At 38.5% G+C, this 20,544-nt stretch overlaps 1 protein-coding gene across 1 annotated transcript in view; it reads right to left on the bottom strand.

The window, feature by feature from the left end:
• Positions 1–5,614: 5,614 nt before the first annotated feature.
• LOC125236110 (AT-rich interactive domain-containing protein 2) overlaps positions 5,615–20,544 on the bottom strand; it is a 56,075-nt gene continuing 41,145 nt past the window's right edge. The window contains 7 exon segments of the mRNA XM_048142806.1: positions 5,615–6,549; positions 7,439–7,530; positions 14,210–14,242; positions 16,055–16,201; positions 18,501–18,669; positions 19,489–19,649; positions 20,332–20,445. Coding sequence (XP_047998763.1) covers positions 6,447–6,549; positions 7,439–7,530; positions 14,210–14,242; positions 16,055–16,201; positions 18,501–18,669; positions 19,489–19,649; positions 20,332–20,445 — 819 coding nt within the window. The 3' untranslated portion in view covers positions 5,615–6,446.

The following is a 20,544-nucleotide window of genomic DNA, read 5'->3' as shown; positions in this document are numbered from 1 at the left end:
ACAAAACTGACATCGAGTTAATTTTTGTTAACATTTTTCACTAATTTTGGGTCCCAATTTTTGAAAATGCCCAATCACAGGTCATTGCTAAACCTAGTCTTGCAACGTGTTAAAATTAAGCTTATAAAATAAAGTATATTGATATTCATATAAGAAGTATGAACATTATTTTTCATTTTATCAGTAAATTCACTGATTAAATAGAAGGGGTGACATTGAAAGAAACGTTTAAGTTTATTGTTAAATTCTGCGCATGCCTACCTATAAGTATTGTCCTTTAATTTCATAAGTAGACCTTGTTATCTTGGCGCGTTGATATTGTTTTTCCATAGAGTTTGAATGTTTTTTTTCACTACACCAACTCTTAAAGACTCTCTTTGTTCTTCGAAAACATATAGCAACATTGCAATTTCATAGATATCAAGTTTAATAAACAGTAAGTATTCTAAAAAAAAGATATCAAGTTAATATTTATATATATGAATTTACTTTTGAACTGCAAAATCGTACAACTTTCTCATCCGTAAACCTTTACCAGTTGGTGTGGTCAAAAGTATTTTGTATTTTATAACGCTATATTTTGTATTTGGTATTTGAAATACATTTTTTTAAACACTATATTTTGTATTTTGTATTTGAAATACCCGTCACCAAAGTATTTAGTATTTTATATTTGAAATACATTTCCAAATGTAATTAGTATTTTGTATTTGAAATACTATTGGCCAGTATTTTGCCCAACCCTGGTCGGTTACCATTAACCCTTAGTCTGTGTTTGATAAGGATCCTAACATAATATGGCGCCGGACTTTAAAAATATATGTCAAAGTTAATTATTCTATGACAATTTTTTGACAGAAACAGACGACGGGTTAACGCGAGATTTACTTGTTTCTCATTATCCGATCCGATATCGGATGTCGGAAGGATTTCAATAGAAAAAAATCCTGCAATGTATGGGATATTGGTCCGACATCCGATATCGGATCGGATAATGCGAAAACGCACTAAGTATCTTTATATGAATAAACTGACAAAGCGGCTTTATAGCACTCGACAAAGTGGGACGTTTTTCCGTGCACACTCACAAACTCACATATCGTCACTACTTTAAAAAAATCTCGTATCTCACGCTGCTTCTCAAAGTTAAAACGCAGTAAGTCTATAAGCATTCCATACATACTTACTACGATTTTCTTTTCATTGACAGACGAAGATACAAGTTTTTTTTAAAGTAGTGACGATATAATTCTTCCTTACTTTTCCACACAAACACAGTCATTCCTATAAAAAATACAACCAAATATCTGACAATCACCGTCTTAATTTATGAGGTGACGCAACGCCGTATTAATTTCCGATCATACAAGTAGTTGGGGGCCCGATAAAGATGGAGTGGGCCCTCGATCATCGGGAAAGCTTTTCTTTGTCGCGAGGACGGCTGACAAGACTGACGTGTCATGCTATGGCCGATAAACGAAGTGTGAAGTATTATCTGTCTACCCTCTACCGCGAAAAATGAACATCTATATCCATAGGTAGGTAGTATTTTATGATCTGAGTCTATATCCTATATCTGTTGTCCTCTGAAAAAAGCAATAGCTAGTTTAAGGCATTTCCTCGCTATATCACAGTGCGAAGAAGTGAACTCACTAGCTCTTCGGTTGCCAGTTAGATGCCACCACTAGATGCTTTGCATGTTTAGTGGACGCTCGGAGCGAAGCGTTTGGCCACACGCCACACCTCGGACACCGGCGATCAAATTATATGAAAGAGGCGCGTTCCTAGAACACATTCTAAGCTCGTGTAGGTGAACGTATTATGCTTGTATGAGTGAAATATGACAGGTCGACTGTTCGCGTTTTTGACAGGCGGTAACTGTGAGGTAACCGAGAGGGGGTGGGCGGCGCTTTCAGCGGGGAGCGGGAGTGGCCATACTGTACGATAGTACCCTTTATTATATTGTAGTTTGGCGGAGCGTGGAGTGGGATGGGCGAGCATGCCACCCGTCCACTGAGGACACTTGTATGAGCTCTAATTGTTTGCAATATGAGCATGCACTCACGCCTTACGGCCCGGCCACGACATTGGTCTAAGCGCGACAGCGGTGAGCGGCGGCCATACATTGGAGCGAGACACAGCGATGGGACTTTTCATTCGCACGTATGGCTGCCGCTCACCGCTGTCGCGCTTAGACCAATGTCGTGGCCGGGCCGTTACACTAAATCTAAGGCCTGATTTGCGTACATTGCGGGCTGTTGAGGTTACATTCAATTTTGTACAGCCATCAAATACCGCAATGTAATAAAACTCGTATGCGAGTGTTCTCGTACCGTCTAAATGGGCCCTTATTCATAGAGTTAATTAAGTCTATGGTCTTAATTTCAATATATTGTTTTAAAATTGTCTACTGGCTGGCTTTAATAAATAAAAACCGGCCAAGAGCGTGTCGGGCCACGCTCAGTGTAGGGTTCCGTAGTTTTCCGTATTTTTCTCAAAAACTACTGAACCTATCAAGTTCAAAATAATTTTCCTAGAAAGTTTTTATAAAGATCTACTATTGTCATTTTTTTCATATTTTTTGAACATAGGGTTCAAAAGTTAGAGGGGGGGGGGACGCACTTTTTTTTCCTTTAGAAGCGATTATTTCCGAAAATATTAATATTATCAAAAAATTATCTTAGTAAACCCTTCTTCATTTTTAAATACCTATCCAACAATATATCACACGTTGGGGTTGGAATTAAAAAAAATATCAGCCCCCACTTTACATGTAGGGGGGGTACCCTAATAAAACATTTTTTTCCATTTTTTATTCTTGCACTTTGTTGGCGTGATTGATATACATATTGGTACCAAATTTCAGCTTTCTAGTGCTTACGGTTACTGAGATTATCCGCGGACGGACGGACGGACGGACGGACGGACGGACAGACAGACATGGCGAAACTATAAGGGTTCCTAGTTGACTACGGAACCCTAAAAATGCTACACGAAATACAAACAAGGCACCAACAAATAAATTTAAGTATTTAGTTAGCAGAGCGTGGTCAAACTTTTGGAGCGCATCGTGTTAAAATGGAATTTTAAAGTCATTAAACAACCGAGACCAAAAAGTTACGCGATTTCGGGAAACTGTGCCATGTTGAGGTTGACAAGCTGCTGTGCTATGTATAAAATTAAATGTAGAATAGTACATTACGATACAAGTGCGTAAAAAAGGAAGTTCGAAACGAGTGGCGATAAATTAAAACACGACCGAAGGGAGTGTTTTAAACCGACACGAGTTACGAATTTCCTTCTTGCACGTGTATCGTACGACGTTTTTCAGTACAGCGGGCCGATTTTCGAGTCTCACGCGTTCGAATTCAGGAAATTAATATATATTAATAATAGGCAATTCACCGTTTTCAACCGGTATTTTAGTGACAGTGAGGCTCAAAAATCGGCCCCCCAGATTGCACTCCGAAGTTTCGACCTGGCATATAATGAACCACTAGCACTAGTGCGTAAAGAAAACACCATCTGTACTGAATAGGAATATTTAAATAGCCTCGTAACCCCGGCCATTTTTTCAGATTTTTAATTTGGAACTTTCTTTGTAGTAAAAAATCGAATATTTTTTGTACCTGTACCTACAAGAACACCGGGACTTAGGATAGAACGACGGTCCTGTAAATGACGTTAACCCCTTCATAATAGTACAGATATAGTGAGAAAAGGGTTTCCTTCGTATTTATCCGGAAGCATTCGTATTGTTCATGCTAGTTCAGTCAATGTCAGTACATCTTGTACTGAAACTGACTGAAATAGCATGACACGTTCGTACATTTCCGTAACAATACGAAGGCAAATCTTTTCGCAATACATCCGTAGCTCGCTGGACTGGGTCAACGTGGATGACGCAAATTATACGTTATCAATGTCATCATACCATGTTACGACATCTAAGCTCTGCGAAAAATCTACCAATTTCAAGAATAAAACAGAAAACCTTCCCGCAATATATTTTAATCTTTTAAAATTCAAATAATCTAGAAAATCCTATTTGAAAAATGTACGTTTCGGGCAGGGAAACGGATTTCATACCCGACTCCTGATTTTAATATCTGTCAGAGCCAAATGAGATATGGGGTATGGCAAAGCGGAGCGCATCAAAATTTCATTTATTTTTGCCCGTTGGGAAACTTTTAAAACTTGAATATCTAGAATGACGACTGAAGGTTGCAGTCGTTTTTAAGTGTTATTAAATGAATTTGAAATGAACTTTGAGAAGAGTGCTCACGTTATTGGCTAAATTGATTGAGACTTTCGATAGGAGAAGGGTCTAATGACCCTTGAAGCCTTATGAAGTAATGAGTTAATACTCATTACTCAAAGCTCAATAAGGAAGATTAGTCTTTTACTAAAAGGGATAGGGGAGTACCTAATTGTATAGGGCCCTTTTGGAATTCTTCTGTCAGGATGATTTATATAAAAACAAAGAAATATTTTACAATACTTTTATTTTCATCTAAGTATCTTCATTAAGGTACATCTTAAATATTCGTGTTTATATTTAATATACACGCACTTTCTACTTAACCTAATTACACTTAGCCTCCTAAAGAGAAACTATTTACCTAGTTGTACATTACAGTTTCAGCTGTTATGACCAGTTGCCAATAGTACAATCGTTCACGCTCCGTGGCAAACCACAGAATATATAATAGTACAAGTACAGAACGCTCACTCCTTTAATGTCCAAAAAATGCCGCCATTCTAAATTCTTACCTACATTAACAAACGGACCGCACGTGAGCTGCCAACATTGAGTTCTAATGCGGCGCGCTAAGGTCCACTGAATGGGCTCACTCGCGGCCGATGTGTACAACCAATTGGAGCCACTGTAGAACTATGTCATAGTGACGTTATAAATCAGATTGTAAGAAGTCTCTTACTGCTTGTCATTTTGACACGGTTGTAGAGTGGCCTAGGGTTCCAATTGGTTGACTGTACTTGTAGCTCGGCGAAAGAATCGCGGAGTGAGGTGAGCCGCCCCTGATGTCACTCACTACGTCGCACCAATAGAGAAGAGCGATAGAGAGAGATAACTATACTCGGAGCGCGAACGGTAATGTACACACATGTACGTTGAATTAAAAAATAGAAGTACAAAAATCAGTCCCTGGTGAGTCTCAAAATATTTATAGATGAAGTTATACGAACAGCAATTAAATCAAAAACAAGAGCATTTTAGGTGATAGTAAGGAATCTTTCATACATAAATTCACTCTGAAATATTATAACCTATCAATGGCGTGGCGTGAAAATTTTCGTTGGTAAAGCCGGAGGGATTTTTGGAATCTGATTAGTATGGACTTCTACAGATACTAAAGAATATTAGGAAACCCGTTGGGAGTCGAGTTGTATCGACGCTACGCCCACTAACCTATAGTAAAATTAATATTTTTAATACTTTTCAATTTCAATTTGTGTTTTATAATTTTGAATTTTCAGTTGTTGGAATCATATTTATTAGTAAGTAGCATTTTAGTAACACTTTTAAGCAAGATATTTTAGAAAGTTTGGAACAAGTGAAAGAGTTTGTGTATTTGGGAACGTTGTTATACAATGATTTTGCAGATAGCACTACCTACCTACTCTGCAAATTTATGTAAAGTAGATTCTAGATTATATTATGAATATAATATGTATATAGATTTCTGAAAACTAAACGAAAACGGGATTACATTCTACATTTGTATACATTTATAAAATTACTTCATATATTTTCATAGAAGTTCTAACAAACTGCTTTACCAAAATTAAAGTTGACGTCTAAATAATTAATGTCAATAATTGTCAAACGTTGATGTCATTGCACAAGTACATATAATAAGTTGACGTCTTACTTTTGTCCAACAATAGGAATTATTACGCCACTAGTAGATACAAACTGTAAAAAAAATCATAAATGAAGCGTCAATAAGGCATAACAATATGTGACCCTTTTGGGTTGGTTTTAGGTCACGCGGACTGGCCGCGCGGAGCGATCGGCACCGTACATAATACGTATTAAGTTCAGGGAGCGTCTTAGAGTTAAGCGGACGGGTCCGCGCGGACGACAACATAAACTTCATACAAATTGGTCGTGCGGATCGCTCCGCGCGATTGGTCCGCGTGACACTGAAGCCTTACAATTTGTACTAGTGCTGCCTCTGACGGCAGAACTTGGCAGTAAGGATAGCAAACTACTTAATGAGATTACTAAAGGGCCGAGGCTCGGCTACGATTCAGATGTTGTTCATGTCAACTTGCGCAAAGCTTTGACCCTACTAAGCGTCGTCGCTAAGTTCTTCTTATGAACGCATTTGGTGACTGTTAAGGCATGGTACTACACAGATCTATTTAGGAACTACTAGTTAGTAGCATAATGAATGAGGGCCGGAGCCCGGCTACGATTCTCAGATGTTGTTCATATCGTATAGTACTTGTGCAATGGTCCGGGAAGCTTCGACGCTACTCAGCGCTATCGTTGCTAAGTGAGCTTCGTAGGATCTGAGTTGGCTGAGGACAAAAAGTAAATATGGTTAATTTCATTGTTATTTGAGATCTTTGGATCATTTACTGACAAATCACGATCCTCCTTGTGTTATCCCGACATTAGCTATGGCCCATGAGAGCATGGGATCCGATTTGACAACTAATCCCAAGATTATACTCTAGTTTTAAAGCGACTGCCACCTGACCTTCCAACCCGAAGGGTAACTAGGTCTTATTGGAATTAGTCATTCCATGACAAATAAATAATAAATATTATGGGCGTTTTCTGAATTTGGGGCCCCCCAATTAGCGTAAGTTGTTAAAAAATTATCTCACTGTCAATTTTGTGACGATAATTAAGCATGACATTTCTATAAAAATATTGTTTTCAGTACAGATGGTGTTTTTTTACGCACTAGTGCGAGAAGTGGTTCATTATATGCTAGGTCGAAACTTTGAAGGCTCATCTGTACTGAAAAACGTCGTACGATACACGTGCAAAAAGGAAATTCGTAACTCGTGTCGATTTAAAACACTCCCTTCGGTCGTGTTTTAATTTATCGCCACTCGTTTCGAACTTCCTTTTTACGCACTTATATCGTAATGTACTATTTTGTGTAAAGTACATAAACTTTGAGCGATAATCTACATTCAGAATGTGAAAAAAGTAAATTTTTCTACAGATTTGATGCTTAATTGCCGTCACAAAACTGACAGAGAGTTAATTTTTGTTAACAACTTACACTAATTGGGGGGGGTGGTCCCTAATTCTGAAAATGCCTTTATAGGACATCCTTCAACAGATTGACTAAGCCCCGCGGTAAGCTCAACAAGGTTTCTGTTGTGACAAGTTTTTTTTTTATATTAAGCAAGAAAATCCCTATAAATATAGTAATTAATTTAAAATCCTTACCGTCGCCCCGTGTTGGAGTAAATGACGATATTCCTTAGTATCAGAGCGGCAGTCAACCGAATACTCTTGGTGACCGGACCTTCGTTCTCGTCCTGCCAAACAATAGCAAGTGTCAAAAAAGATACATCGTTAGTATTGGACTATAAATATTATAATTATCATTATTTACCGTAGCTAAACTTAATAAATTCGTATAAACTGCGACTTATAATAGTATTTTATGCAACAGGCGTTTAAAGGAGGTCAAAAAGACGAGTGGCGTGGGTAACAATTTGAGGCGAAGCCGAAAATTGTTATTAAGACGCCACGAGTATTTTTTGACTCAGTTAAACACCGTTGCATACAATACTTTTTTAGGTGGTACAATAGATAGTGCGGTATACATGTGACACCCTGCAAGGGCACAGCAATATACTTAAAACTAACATGCACATACATTATTTTTAATGTAAGGGAGAGAGCCATCAACATTTTCACTCCTCGTTTGTGTCTTCAAAATACTCGTTTAAATTATAGTAACATTTTTGAATTAAATATACTTTTAAGCGTTTTTTAAAGAGTGGCAGTTTTTCTATACTTCTGATCGAATTTGGTAGGTGATTGTAAATTTTTATAACCATATACGGTGGGCTTGACGTAACTATTTTTAATGTTGAGAGGGGCAATTTCAGTTTGTTTAAGTCGCGATTATTTCTTTTCATTTTTGATGTGGTCGGAGTAAATAAATTCATTTGATTTCTTACAAATTTACATGATTCCAAAATGTACATGGAAGTGAGGGTCAACGTTTGAAGTTCCCAGAAGTGGTGCCTGCATGACTCCATCTGAGCTATGTTTGAGAGTATTCGGATACACCTCTTTTGGAGAATGAAATTTTTTTCTGTCTCGCAGCAATTTCCCCACAGTACGATACCGTATGACATTCTAGAGTAGGCATAAGCATAGTAGACAGAAAGAGCTGTTTGGAAGTCGGTCGTTCGTTTGAGGTGTTCTAGGGCAAATTTAAAGGAGGAAAGCTTTTTTGCTAATCTCTCAATGTGAGGTTTCCAGTTCATGCTAGTGTCGAGGTCGATGCCCAATACTGTAGCTGTGTTTACTGATTCTAAAGTTTTATCATTATAATTAAACGTAATGGATAGTGGTTGTTTTTGATAGGGCTTAAATTGAATTATTTTAGTTTTTTCTAAATTTAGTTGAAGATTATGAAGGTCTAGCCATTTCTCGATATTTTTCATTGATGATTTTAACTTATTTTCAGCTTCTAGTTCATTAGAACATGAAAAAAGCACCGAAACGTCATCTGCAAAAAGAGCGCTATGATGTTCTATTGCGTTTGGTAGGTCATTGATATAGATTAAAAATAAAATACATCCGAGGACGCTACCTTGGGGAATTGAACCTCTAAGATTTACTCTATCTGATCTGAAATATTCTATTTGACCTGTCGCATAGTTTGTATGTTCTATTTCAGTAATCTGAGAGCGATTACTGAGGTAGGATGCAAACCACTTGTGTGCTATTCCTCTGATTCCAGTGCTATATAATTTATCTAATAGAATATCATAGCGAACTCTATCGTACGCTTTGCTCATATCGAGCAGAAGCCCGACAGCGTATTTTTTGTCGTTTATTGCATTTATGATTTCTTGCACGTATTTGTAGATAGCTAAAGATGTAGAACGGTTTGGTCGAAATCCGTCTTGGTTTTCGTGTAGAATTTTGAATTTTTCGTAGAATGAGTAGAGTCGCTTAACCATTGCCGTTTCAAATATTTTTGCCGCATTAGGAAGTAACGCTATAGGCCTATAATTATTTATATCTTGCTTATCACCTTTCTTATAAATTGGTTTTACAAGAGAGATTTTGAGTGCTTCTGGAAAAGTTCCTTCGGAGAAGGATTGATTTATTAGCCAAGTTAGGGGGTAAGTTAATATATCGGCACAAGTTTTAATCAAAGTTTGGGGAATCTCATCTACTCCAAATGACGTTTTATTTTTAAGATTTTTTAATATTGAGGTTTATTTCTTTGGGCTCTACTGGACTAAGGAAGAACGATTTATTGATTGGATTGGTTAAGGGCATCGTACTACTGGTTGGTAAGTGAGAATTTCCAATGTCAGTAAAATAATTATTAAAGGTATCGGCTATTTGTATAGGATCTTGTATAATACTTTTATCTGAACTTTTGATCTGAAAATTATTTTTATTTTTCGCGCGGTTTTTGTTAAGTTCAGTGTTAACTATTTGCCACATTGTTCTAGATTTGTTACTTGACTTATTTAGTTTATGTTTATTGTTTAGCCTATTTGACGTTTTAATTGCTTTTTTTAATATTTTACAATATTGCCTATAGTAAGATCGCAGTACCTTACTTTTAGTTTGGGATACAAGGAGTTTTAACAATCTTTTATTATGGCATGAAGTTTTCAGCCCCGGAGTTAAATGGGTCTTTTTAAGTTTTGGTTTAATTTTGACATTCTTTTTGGGAATACATTTATTAAGAGCTGATTCTAAAGTGGTTTGAAATGTATTATAATTTTGATTCACATCGCGAGTGTATGAAAGTAATTCATTCCAGTTTACCGCTTCAATTTCATTTCTGAACTTCCCTATGTTATTTTGATTATAAAGTCTTTTAAAAACAGTTAAGTTTTGCATATTTGGGGTTGTAATTGGTATTGTGAGCAAGATAGCTCTGTGGTCTGAAAAACCGAAATCATGGACTCCTATTGTAGAATCTTTGACGTTAAAGTTGGTAAATATTAAATCAATGCATTTTGAACAAGTTTGTGTGACACGAGTTGGCTCTCTTACTCTTTGATGGAGGTTGAAAGATAACATTAAATTTGACAGTCTATTTTTTTCGCTATTGTCTGTGAGAAAGTCTATATTAAAGTCTCCTCCTAGTATAATGTTTTTATTGCTATCTTTAAGATTAATTAATTGTAAAATATTTGTGAGGCATGAAAAATATATTTCCGGTTCTCTCTTACTATTTGGCAAATATATATTTAACACTAAAAAGTTTATTTGCGGGAGCTCAACCGCACTTATTTCTATGATTTTTTCTAAAGACATTGATGTTATATCAGGGCGATCACGGCATTCAAGTCCATTTTTTGAGGCTATTAGCACGCCTCCACCTACATATTGGGAGCGAGAGTATGATGAGCTGATGGTGTAGCCGGCTATTTCCAAAAGTTCTTCTTTTTCTTTGTTTAACCAAGTTTCCGAGATGCACAATATTTGAAATTGTTTTTCTTTTTCTTCTGTAAATGCCTGTAATATGTGAGTCTTGTTCCATAAACTTTGCATGTTTTGGAAGAAAAAATGTATGTTAGGAACGAAATGTAGAGGAGTCTTTTTTAAATGTATTTCCTCATTTTTATTGGTATTGGTAGGGTTAGGTTTTGCTGCAGAACTTTGAGTTGTCGCACTTGTACTCAGTTTAGAGGTGTGTAGTACCGCATTGGACGGTCGATCTTGTTTGGGTGGACTAGAGAGTGGCAGCCTGTACTCTGTACCGTTTACAAATACCTTTCCGTTTCTAACTATTGGGTGTAGTCCTTGCTTTCTTGCGCTCTTGAGTGTATCTCTGAGTGTACGTCGGTTTTCTAAAGCTGTAGCATTCATGAATTCTGCGACTACGATGCCTGTATTTTTTAAATTATATTTATTGTTCAGAATATAATTTCGCATCCTTTTACTTATAAACTCAACTTCTATCGGTCTACGGTATCCGTGTTTGCCAATTCTACGTACATTCTCGATAAATCCATTGATATCCGTTCCGAGTATTTCTAAGAAAAAATTGGTGATGCGCTCTATAATAACGTAGTCGTTTTCGTTTGGGTATTCATTTAACCCATAAAGTACGAGTTTTTTGTCGTGTTCCGTTACTACTGGTAATTCTTGCGATTTGTTTCCGAGCTGATCGGCTATTGCAGCTAGTTTGGAGTGTAGTTTTTTATTCTCTGATTCTAATAACTGAATTTTTCGCTAGCTAAATTAATATCTTGCTGAAGATTCTCTTGAGTTCTGGTCAGTGTTGCCGAGCTAATTGAAATATCTTCTTTGAGCCTGTTTATTTGCGTGCTAAATTCACCAAATAAAGCCTGTTTTATATTGTTTGTAATAGACTCCGTCAAGGTTTCTTTCATTGCTTCGAACTCATTTTTAATTAGTTGACTGAACCTATCAAAAGAGATGTTGTCGTTAATTGTATCATTAGGGTGAGGTTCTTCTATCTGATGACGAGGCGGAGTGCATGTTAGGGCTGTATTACTTAGTAGGTTAGATATGTCCGAATCACTATTCATGCTCACATCTTCTATTTTTTGAGTTATGTTGTGCAATTCTTTTTCTACGACTTTTTCTAAGACCATGCACTTAGTTTTTAATGTAGTTTTCTTGAATAATTTTCGTGAAATTCACACTGTTTCCTGTATTTTGACGCAAAGGTTTGCACTGCCAGCTCAGCTGCCCAAAGCCATCCCGCGCACGCGCGCAGTATCGTTATAACAATGCGTTGTCATGGTTAGAGAGCCAAACAATGCGTTTTCAGTTTTTTCGATACTGCGCGCATGCGCAGAAAGCTGGCGGACGCTGGCTTTCGGGAATAGACTTTTATGTAGGGTTTTAAAGATCTATGCACGACCCTGTAAATAACGAATAGAAGAAACTTATTAAGAAATTACGTTAAATGAGATTCTATGTAATATTAGCATGAGATAAAAAAGTGTCAATACTAATAGGTAAAAGTATAACAACACAAAAAGCTTCATCAACTTTGTATATCAAGGATCATATAAATCATATTATAATGAATTAGGCAACCATGTAACGTTTACATGATACTGAGGCAAAAATTGCTTTTATAAATAAATGATCCGTAATATAAGACGACAAAACCACAGCAAAACACTTATAAATCAACCAATCGAAGCACATAAATAAAAAACACATAGAACTTAAGAAATTCTCCGAAGAAAAAGAAGACTATGGAGCTCAAAAAATATTAATAACTTAAAAACTAAGTATAACATTTAAAGCGCCTAAAACATGCTAGTCCATACGTGCGGTTATATGATAGTGAAACAGGTGGTTAAGGACATTGAGGCACTATACAAAAATGTTAAAAATGAAACTGTAGGCTATACTCAGTATACTGACCAACATTTGTTCAGAGACTTTTAAAAATAACTTGTATTTAGATTTTTTTACCTTGAAAGTTTTTCCTAAGAGGTAATGTATTGCGAATTCTGTTAAGTCTAAAGTGGGACAGACAACGTCAACGACAACAATAATGGCGTACATTGCAGCCAATATTTATGTTGTATGAAAAATTAAAACATTAAAGACTTCCCTCCTTATTCATAAACGTTCACTAAAGTTATCAAGCCGATAAAGTTCGTTTGTCCCTTTCTAGCACACCAATACGTCAGAAAGGGACAAACGAACTTAATCGGCTTGATAACTTTAGTGAACGTTTATGGATAAGGGTGTTCATTTTATTTTAAAGTCGGTGAACAGTTGGTCAGTTTAAGGATTATAGCCTACAGTTTAATTTTTTGCTTTTGTTATTGGTTCCACCTGTATAAGTAATACAACATGCTTATCGCTTATGTTACGTAGCAAAGGAAACTCAACTGCCACTATCGGACTAAAAGCGACATCTAAGTACATCAATTGTCAAAATAGTACCTTTTGCTATTAGCATCCAGCGAAAAAGAACTTTTTGTGCATTGAAAACCATATATGACCGTTACAATATTCAACTCTATTTACAGCATGTTAAAGTTCCAATGTTATTGGGCAAATGAACAAAAAAAAATACTTTTGACGAGACTGCAGTCGGGTCAACTAATCAGTGCGCCCCTTTAAGTAGTAATTTTAGGATTTTTGTCAACAACAATAAAAGCAAACAAAAGAAAGGGCTAACTCCAAGAGACAGATACAACAATTACCAAATCAATGACGGTAACTTAACATTACTTGCACATAAGCAACATGAAATATTCACATTTTCACGTCGACGATATCACAGTACCACATATCGCTGACATAAAGCATTAAATTTACTGGGGCTGGTTTTAGTATCATGCGGAACGTCCGCGCGGAGCGATGCGCACGGTCAATTTGTATGAAGTTGATGTGTTCGTTCGCGCGGACCCGTCCCGTCCGCTTTAAGCTAGGAACAAATTATGGAACGCGTCCGTGGACACACGTCCACTGCCGCGATCTAGTTAATGAATACACTGAATTGTGCAAACTATCGGACGTAAGCCGTGGACGTGGCCTTGACCGCACGGACGTCCGGACGAGCTGGATGTTTTCTGACGGTGCACACTTATCAGTCGAGGTCACCAGCCTCCTCAGTTCCTAGCTTTACTATAAAACGCTCCCTAAACTTAATACATTATAAGACTGGTACGGATCGCTCTGCGCGGTCGGTCCACGTGACACTAAAACCAACCTAAATGAAGCAACTTTTACTTTGTAGGCAAAATTATTCGTGGCAAATATTTGAAAACATAAATTAGCCGCGAATAAATCAATCACAGATGAAAAAAAAAAGAATAATTGCTTAAATAATAGCCTAGGGTGCCCAACTAAATCCTTTACTAGGCTTAGACTAGAATACATTTAAAAGTGGAAAATTACTGCCTTGGGTGAGACTTGAACTCACGGCCTCTGGATGAAATGCTTTACGTCACCAAACAGAAAGACAAGGGACAAACACAAACGGGCTGAGTGTTAATGTGTGCTCACCAGTTGCTCCGGCGTGCGACTGACCGCTCGGTGCTGGTCCAAAAGACAAACGTTAGTGACGTCACAGGACGACCAAGGCCGTAGCCAGTACCAAAATATACTAAAATGTTGTTACCAGAACTAATTTAGAGGTTTCCGGATTTTAATTGGACCGAAGCGGTACCATAGGGCTACAAGTGTACGTAGCCGAATGCACAAACGCTCACGAAACGCTCAGGATAATATCTCTTTCGTAGCTATCTATCTCTATCGCTCTTGCGTATTGGCGCAACAGAGCCAAACTATATTACTGCGGCGTTTCGGTGGCGTTTCTCGCCGCAGAAATGCCATCCGGTTACGCCCCCAGTCTTTTTTTTAAATTATAAATGGGCTTACTCTTGGCCACAGACTAGCCAAAGGCAAAGACGTGGCCTACGATGGAGTGAGCTCGCCCAGAAGATGCCTGTTCACTCTTGATGAACTGTACTTTAGAATGTCTGGATGTTCCCTTCTACAGGTCGCATTCTCAACCAATTCTCATAAAATTTTGTGGCCCGATTGTAGGTTTGATTTTTATTGATCCAGCGTCAGAAAAATGTTGCATAATGCGGAAACTGGCCATCGTCAGTTAACTTTATAATTAGTCGACAAAGTGTTTTGCACTTTATGTTTTCTAAACAAATCGCGAGGTTACAGCCACTATTTATAGAGATCTTATAGTGACAAGTGATCAGGACTGGTCACTTTATTGAACTAATTTTGGTTTCCTATAACTCACAATTACATAACATAGTATTTTTTATGTCAGTGGTACATTTTATGGCTACGACCTTGTTTCTGGTACATCGGATTCATGATATAAGCAAAACTCATTAATTTCAATACCTAGGTGTTAAAAGCGGTGCAGATTCATCTAAGTAGCTTGTAGACAAATCAGTACAAGGAATCTTTTAATAAAGTCAATCATAGTCCCATATCAGGAATTTTTTAAGTGAAATTTCTAATGCGACTTCTAACTGACAGGGTTAAGCATTTAACGCTCACTGACAGCGTTATACGTTTAACGCTCAGTGTTGCCAACTCGAATTTTGAAATACCCCGTCCTATTTTTAAGTTTCAATTCTTCCACGCAGAGGGACTCTACGGACAATTTTTTTGTTTTCTCGAATATTACATATTTTGGTTGTTTCCTTGCACTGATTTATCAATTTATTATGCTTATTACAACAGCATTATTTTTGTTATGAATAAGGCTACATTCATAAACTAAGCACTGAGAACTGCACAGTTGATAATGTCGTCAAATTCGTCATATTTGTCGATGCTATATCGTTATTGTCGTCGTCATATTGATCAAAATCGTCGTATTATGTCAAGTTGTCTTTGTCACGCCATGATCGTCGCGTCGTCGTCGGTCATTATCGTCAAAATTGTAAGCATCTCGTTTTAAACGGCGATAACATACGACGATGCATCGACTATATTTTTTTGTATTTTTGAATTTCAAGATATCGTTGTTGATATCCCCAAACCTATTCAATGCGGAATCAGCTGTAGTCGACCAAAAATCGCTCGTTGCGTTTACGCATCATCGTCGCTAAACGCATACGCACACATACATGTACAGTCGACTAGAAAGAGATATATCCACTTTTTCACCTTATTGCATTGTAATAAGGTGTAAAAATGGATACATGTCTTTGTAGTCGACTGTACATGCTCTATCGAGCGATTTTCGTTCGGCGAAAGCCAATTTCGCGTCGATAGGTTTGGAGAGACTCCACACAGATGTTATATTAATAAACTCTGAATGTGAATAGCTGTATCGATCGTGTGCACAGGGTCAGAGTTAAAGCTCGCACTCACCATAAGCTCCCTAGGGTTGAACATGTCGGCCGCATGCTTGTTCAGGGCCGCCAGCGCCGCGTTCGGCGGGTACCCCAGCACCACCGGCTTGCTCGCTTCGGACTCGGCAGCCGCGTGACGGCGCGAGTTGAACAACGCTTTCAAGGCCTGAGAATATAATGACAAGTTAAACAACCATAGCCAATGACTGGATGAGACTAGCTAATAATCGATAGCATGGTCGCGCGATAAACGATAAAAACACTAGGCCGTCCCTATCGCACTTACAAATAGTGCGAAAGGGACGACCTGATGTTATATCATTTGTCGCGAGACCATGTTCAGCAGATGCTTGCCTGCCTGGCCCCGTAGCCGAATGGCATTTCTGCGACGCGAAACGAAAACGAAACGCCGCGAAAGGTAGTCTAACTCTGTAGCGCTAATACGCAAGAGCGATAGAGATAGATATCTACAAGCGTTTCGTTTCGTGAGCGTTTGTGCCATTCGCCTACGCACCCTGGACCGGGACAAGTGGCGTACTAGAAGACAGGCCTATGCTCAGCAGTGGGCGATAAAGGGCTGATATGATGATGATGATGAACCAATAAGTGACCAGATAATATTATTGTAACCAAAGAAAGTAAATAGTAGTAACTAACTATAGTTATGCTGATCATTTTCATGTCGACCATCATTGCGTATAATTTTCGTGAAAAACGAGGTATTCTAGCAACCCCAGCTTTACGAAAACCAGCAATGTCTTCAGGTTGCAAATTATCTCCTAGTGTGTTCATGAAAAACAGTCTGTTGTTTTTATGACATTTGTTGTGTAGTTCTGCAGACGGTGCAATAGTGTTTAACATAAGAGTTTTGAATGATTCACGGTTATTTTCATTAGACTGTATATTGACCGGGACATAGACCGTGATTACCTTTTTGATTTTTGTCGAGCTCCCGATATTTCGACGCAGTTGCATGCATCATGATCACTGAAAACTGACGAAGGCGGGTGGATGTCAAAGTTGCGTAGACAGCGCGCGATCTACCCTCCTTCGAGCGCGTCGGCTGCGTTCACTTTCAACGTTACCATTGGTCGCATTCACACTCGATGGTCTGTCCAAACACACTCACAGTGTCACTACGTTTGTTCAATTGACAACATTTCATATTTTTGAGTACTACTTTTTATTGATTGGTTTGAAAGAACTCAATACTAAAAGATGCAAGTATTTTTTTTTTCCAAAAACTGCTATTTTAATGAGAAAATCCCTTCTTATTACTACTTCGAGCAGAAAGAGCGTAAGTTACAAACGTCAAGACACAGCTTCGTGACGTCACATGTGTTGTTTCATACACCTAAGAAAACGACAAAATCATTTCAAAAAAAAAGTTTTAACAGTCAGCTCAAACAGTCCGGTATGTCTGACTGTCAAGGTGTCACTGTCAACCATAGTGAATGACTATGAACCATAGACTAAGCCATGAAATTTTTAATATCTTTGCTACGAACTGATAAGTGTCACTGTCAAACTCAAGTGACATCCCAACTGGAAGATTTTTTTGGTATAGTGGCAGCTCTAAATCAGCCATTTGACGTCACTTCCCCTTTAAACTATTTTTAAGATTTTTTATACTAAAAATAGGGAAAAAAAAATTAAAAAAAAATATTTATGTGATCTACAAGCGTATATCTCGAAATGGTTTTCGATTTAAGGACATTGAAAATTTTGAAACGTTGTCAACTGTTCAATTCTGATTTCACAAAAAAGGTAATCAGGGTCTATATCCCGGTCAATATAAGTCTAATGTTTGACATACCAGCGGCGAGCAGTGCTTGTCGGTGAGATGGTTGAGCAGCGCGAACGTTCGTCGCGGCACGCGGTTCAATCCAACCATAAACAAGTCTCACAATACTGCAGATGGTGTGGGAACGTTCGACATACCTAAGGCGAGCAGTGCTTGTGTGTAAGATGGTTGAGCAATGTCAAAGCCAGAGGCAAGGGGTTTCACGGCTCGCACTTCTGATGCGTTCGCGAACGTTCTAGAAGGAAAAATATGATACGAGAATGTTCGACATACCTGCGGTGAGCAGTGCTTGTCTGTGAGATAGTTGAGCAATACGAACGTCCGTCGAGGCACGCGGTCACAGTCGAGCCAGAGGCAAGGTGTTTCGCCGCTCGCTGCCACCAGCGGCGTGAGAATGTGTGCTGCGTGCGCGAACACTTCTGGTGCGTTCGCGAACGTTCTAGAAGGAAAAATATGACGCGAGAATGTTCGACATACCTGCGGCGAGCAGTGCTTGTCTGTAAGATGGTTGAGCAATGCGAAAGTCCGACGCGGTACGCGGTCACAGTCGAGCCAGAGGCAAGGTGTTTCGCCGCTCGCGCCACCAGCGGCGTCAGCGTGTGTGTGCTGTGTTCGCGAACGTTCTAGAAGGAAAAATATGACGCGAGAATGTTCGACATACCTGCGGCGAGCAGTGCTTGTCTGTAAGATGGTTGAGCAATGCGAAAGTCCGACGCGGTACGCGGTCACAGTCGAGCCAGAGACAAGGTGTTTCGCCGCTCGCTCCGCCGGCGGCGTGAGCGTGAGTGTGTGCTGCGTGCGCGAACACTTCTGATGCGTTCGCGAACGTTCTAAGAGAAAAAAATAATGTTGAATATGAATAATAAGAGAAAATATATCCTCGTCCTTGCCCACCATATGTGTCGCTTAACTTCAAACATGGCTAAATCCATTCTGCTATAAGGTTGATATTTCAGATCATATTACATTTTGTATTTATTCAACCTTAAAGCATGTGCCAACTATGTGTGGTGTAGTATGCGCGTTCTTAGGCGGTCGTATTTTAATGTATGGGATGGCATGATCTTCTTATTAGGGTTCCGTAGTCAACTAGGAACCCTTATAGTTTCGCCATGTCTGTCTGTCCGTCCGTCCGTCCGTCCGTCCGTCCGTCCGTCCGCGGATAATCTCAGTAACTGTAAGCACTAGAAAGCTGAAATTTGGTACCAATATGTATATCAATCAACGCCAACAAAGTGCAAAAATAAAAAATGGAAAAAAATGTTTTATTAGGGTACCCCCCCTACATGTAAAGTGGGGGCGGATATTTTTTTTTTCATTCCAACCCCAACGTGTGATATATTGTTGGATAGGTATTTAAAAATGAAGAAGGGTTTACTAAGATTGTTTTTTAATAATATCAATATTTTCGGAAATAATCGCTTCTAAAGGAAAAAAAAGTGCGTCCCCCCCCTCTAACTTTTGAACCCTATGTTCAAAAAATATGAAAAAAATCGCAATAGTAGATCTTTATAAAAACTTTCTAGGAAAATTATTTTGAACTTGATAGGTTCAGTAGTTTTTGAGCAAAATACGGAAAACTACGGAACCCTACACTGAGCGTGGCCCGACACGCTCTTGGCCGGTTTTATTTAATCTATGTTTCTAACGATAGTATTGTTATGTGTAAAACATATACTGGTTTTGGCGTTTGCAACGGGCTGACATCCCAATAACGCCAGTGGCAGATCCACGGCGTGTCGTCTTGCGGGTTTTGTACTGGCGTGGGTGGCGGCGTGGCGGCTGGTTTTGGCGTTGTCGGAGCAACGGGCTGATAACAATAACGTTATAAAGAGAAATTTCTTTCTAAAATATATCAAATATGACAAAGACATCAACAGCCTGTACTTATATACGTTAAACTTTCGTGAGACATATTCAAATAACATGTCGCAGCAATTGCGATATAATAACGTGAGTACAACCGTAGATTCATTAATTAGCATGTACTTATTTATATAGTTTATAAGTCTAGTGTTAATTAGTTTTTCCAAGATTTTTGATAAACCGGTAATACAGAAATTGGCCCATAGTTGACACAAAGTTTCTGTTCCCACCCTTATAAACAGGAGTTATGATGACTTGCTTCAGAAGGTCAGGAAATATGCCATATTTAAAACATATGTACACATATATTTATACATACATACATACATACATATAATCACGCCTGTATCCCATAAAGGGGTAGGCAGAGCACATGAACTACTAAGTTTCAGTGCCACTCTTGGCAAAAAGGGGTTGAAAGAAATCCAAATGTGACATTGCAGTGACAGGTTGCCAGCCTCTCGCCTACGCCACAATTTAACCCATATCCCACAGTCGACTTCTACGACACCCACGGGAAGAAAGGGGGTGGTGAAATTCTTAACCCGTCACCACACGGGAAACACCCACATATATTTATACATATATTTAACTCGAAACAATCTAATAGTATGACGAAGGTTTACCTCGGGCGTGACAGGTTGGTTGACGACCACCTCCCGATCTCCGATCTTGGTGTTGCCGACCATCACTGGTTGCCGGGTTATCACTTGACGCACTTGTGGTTGAGTGGCTGGCTTCTGGGGGCAATCAATACTTTTAGCAAGTTTTCCATGTAAATTGAGGTAAACGTACCAGCTCATTGAGAGCTTGTCAGAAATGTTGTAAGTTGTGACTTT

The sequence above is a fragment of the Leguminivora glycinivorella genome, chromosome 18 (genome assembly GCF_023078275.1).
Source record: "Leguminivora glycinivorella isolate SPB_JAAS2020 chromosome 18, LegGlyc_1.1, whole genome shotgun sequence".
Taxonomy (NCBI): domain Eukaryota; kingdom Metazoa; phylum Arthropoda; class Insecta; order Lepidoptera; family Tortricidae; genus Leguminivora; species Leguminivora glycinivorella.
This window is presented reverse-complemented; position numbering and strand designations above follow the sequence as displayed.